The 2,771-nt window shown below is 39.6% G+C and overlaps 1 protein-coding gene across 2 annotated transcripts in view; it reads right to left on the reverse strand.

Annotated features, from left to right (window-relative positions):
• tcf4 (transcription factor 4) overlaps positions 1–2,562 on the reverse strand; it is a 241,881-nt gene extending 239,319 nt beyond the window's left edge. For both annotated transcript variants that reach the window (XM_030065050.1, XM_030065049.1), the window contains exons 1-2: positions 2,430–2,562; positions 1,916–1,954 (exon numbers count right to left, since the gene is read on the reverse strand). In XM_030065050.1, coding sequence (XP_029920910.1) covers positions 1,916–1,954; positions 2,430–2,531 — 141 coding nt within the window. In that variant the 5' untranslated portion in view covers positions 2,532–2,562. The remainder of the gene's footprint in view (positions 1–1,915; positions 1,955–2,429) is intronic.
• Positions 2,563–2,771: the final 209 nt, after the last annotated feature.

Genomic DNA, 2,771 nt, shown 5'->3' on the forward strand with positions numbered 1-2,771 from the left:
TTGATTTCTGATGCTTAAAGTTTTTATTTTTGAGGATTTTGAGTTTTAATATAAAACAGAGGATCTGCTTTTGGAGTGTGTATGGAGCCCCCGACTCTCGCAGGATCACCTCAAAGCGTAAATACATCATTTGTCAGCTCTGCTATTATTACACTGAGGTGTGTGTGTGTGTGTGTGTGTGTGTGTGTGTGTGTGACACAGCCTATTAGGGCCTGCAAAGTGTGTGTGTGTGTGTGTGTGTGAGCAGGATTTATATATTTGGGAGACAGAAGCGGCCTTTGGATTATTTCTGTTTTTGTTTAACCCTCACACACACACACATATACACACACACACACACACACACACACACACACACACACTCACTCACAAGCTGCGACAAATTGTGTTAAAGCGCTGCAAGAACTGGGAGATTAAAGATTATAAACTATAATTAGTGGTGGGTATGTACGCCTGTAATATTGCTACAGGATGTCAGTCCATCTATAATATTCCTATAATAAAACCACAGGGACATGCAGGGTGTCAACACCACATTTATGATATTTTTATATATATATATATTTTTTTTTTTTCACCCCACATGCTATCAGTATAATATTCCTGTGTGTGCAGAGTTCAGTGGGGAGTTTTGAGTGACCTCATGGCTGCTGCTGCTGCTGTTGTTGTTGTTGTTATTTTTATTTTTTATTTTTCAACCTGCTATTGCATCCCTATAATATCCTCATAATGCTCAGTTATGAATTAGCATATGCTTTCACTGTAATGTCCTTATAATATTGGAAAATCCCCGTTGCACTGCAGTGACCTCACAGCAGGCCTGTGATAGTCCTATAATATTCCTATAATATTCCTATAATATTCCTGTTGGTGCCTCTATAGTACATTTATTTTATTTTATTTTAAATGCCATCACTTGTGCTCTCTGTGGCATTCCTATAATGCTCTAATTTGAATTTCCATGCATTTTGGGCCTTCACGTCTCCTATGGTACGATATGATATTTTATATTAGATGATATTCCTGTAATGCTATGGGCTCTGGGCATTTAGGGTGTGTTTGTGCAACTGTGTGATATTTTACTAATATAATTTTTTTGTCTGCTTTGTTTCCCTGTAACACTGTGATTATATTCCTATAGGGACTTATGGAGCAGCTCAGTGGAGAGTTTATGGTAATTTTATGGCACTTTGTGGTATTTTCCTAAATCTCCCATGGCATCACTATAATATTTATATTTCTATAACAATCACACATTATGTTCAGCTTTAATGTGGCGGTCGTATGTGCATGCTGTCCTTCTACATTTCATAATAAGGTTACCACGGGTGCTTTTTTTTTTTATTATTATTTATTATTATTAAGGGGGTGTTTCTGATTGTTTTCTCCCCTCCTCTTCAGAGCAAAGTTGCTCCCAGAGGAGGAGAGGTGCACACAAAACATGGCCGAGAGGAACGAGAGTATTTCCTGTCCGTCAACTTCTCAACACAGTTTTTTTTTTTTTTTTTTTTTTCCTGCCTTCTTTCTGAGCCGCAGATTAATATTTGTACCGCAAGTGAACGGAGTGGGTTTTTAAAAAGCTGCCTGTTGTTGTCGGAGCGACGCGGGGGCATTAGGCTGCACGGTGCAGGAAAAGTGGACGGATGTGACACATTTCCCAGCCTCTTGGACTAATTTATCAAAATGTGCAGATCTGCCCTGTGTATCGCAGGCATGCAGGTTTACGGCTCAACACTGTGCACAGCCAGGGGAGAGGGGCTGCAGCTCAAATCAAACATGATGCTTAAACTTGCACACACAGAACATTCTGCAAAAACCCCCTAGCATGGGCAAAAAATATAAATAACAAATCAAAAAATTCAAATAAAAAAAGAAATGAACATGAAGAAAAAATACTTAAAATGAGATATACTACCATGGATGTTGGGAACATTTTCAAATCGCTGTTTCGCATCTATAAGACAACAAAATTACTAATGCAATATCACAATTCTGTGCACACACACGTACACACATACAGGAAAATAAATAACAAAATAAAAGCACTTTTACGCAGCAGAAACCAACAATATTACATTGACTTTTCTGCAGTTACATCAACACACAACTTTGTTAAAACAGTTGAAAGAATCACAGTTGAAGCCTTTACTAGAATGCATTACGCCGTGCACACACACACACACACACACACACTCACACACACACTCACACACACTCACACATTACTATATAAACACTGCTCGCTACAGGAGCCTATATGGGACGCGTTTCTCTCTCTCTCTCTCTCTCTCTCTCTTTCGCTCTCTCTCCCTCTCTCTCTCTCTCTCTCTCTCTCTCTCTCTCCACGGCTGTGATAATAATAATATCAATAACAATAGCAATAATAATAACAACAACAACAACAGCAACAGTAACAACAATTTCCTTACCGCACTGAAATCCAGTAAGTCGCTCAGTTCCTTGTCTGTTCCCAAAGCTGCCATCCGCTGTTGATGATGCATTTTAGCAAAATCACACGGACCTAAAAACATGGAAACAAATAGATAGGATAGACAGGAGAGGATAGACAGATAGAGAGAGAGAGGGAGAGGAGAGAGAGAGAGAGCGAGAGGGAGAGAGAGAGAGAGTAAAGAGAGAGGAGAGGAAGAGCTTTTTTTTTTTTTTTTTTTTTTTTTTAGCTTTGCGCACCGCTCCGGATCTCTTCTCCTCCACCGCGAAATAAATCCAGCTTGGCTCAAGCGAAGCCTCAGCGCCTCTAAAAAGCCCGGCGG

Source organism: Myripristis murdjan, chromosome 12 (genome assembly GCF_902150065.1).
Source record: "Myripristis murdjan chromosome 12, fMyrMur1.1, whole genome shotgun sequence".
NCBI lineage: Eukaryota > Metazoa > Chordata > Actinopteri > Holocentriformes > Holocentridae > Myripristis > Myripristis murdjan.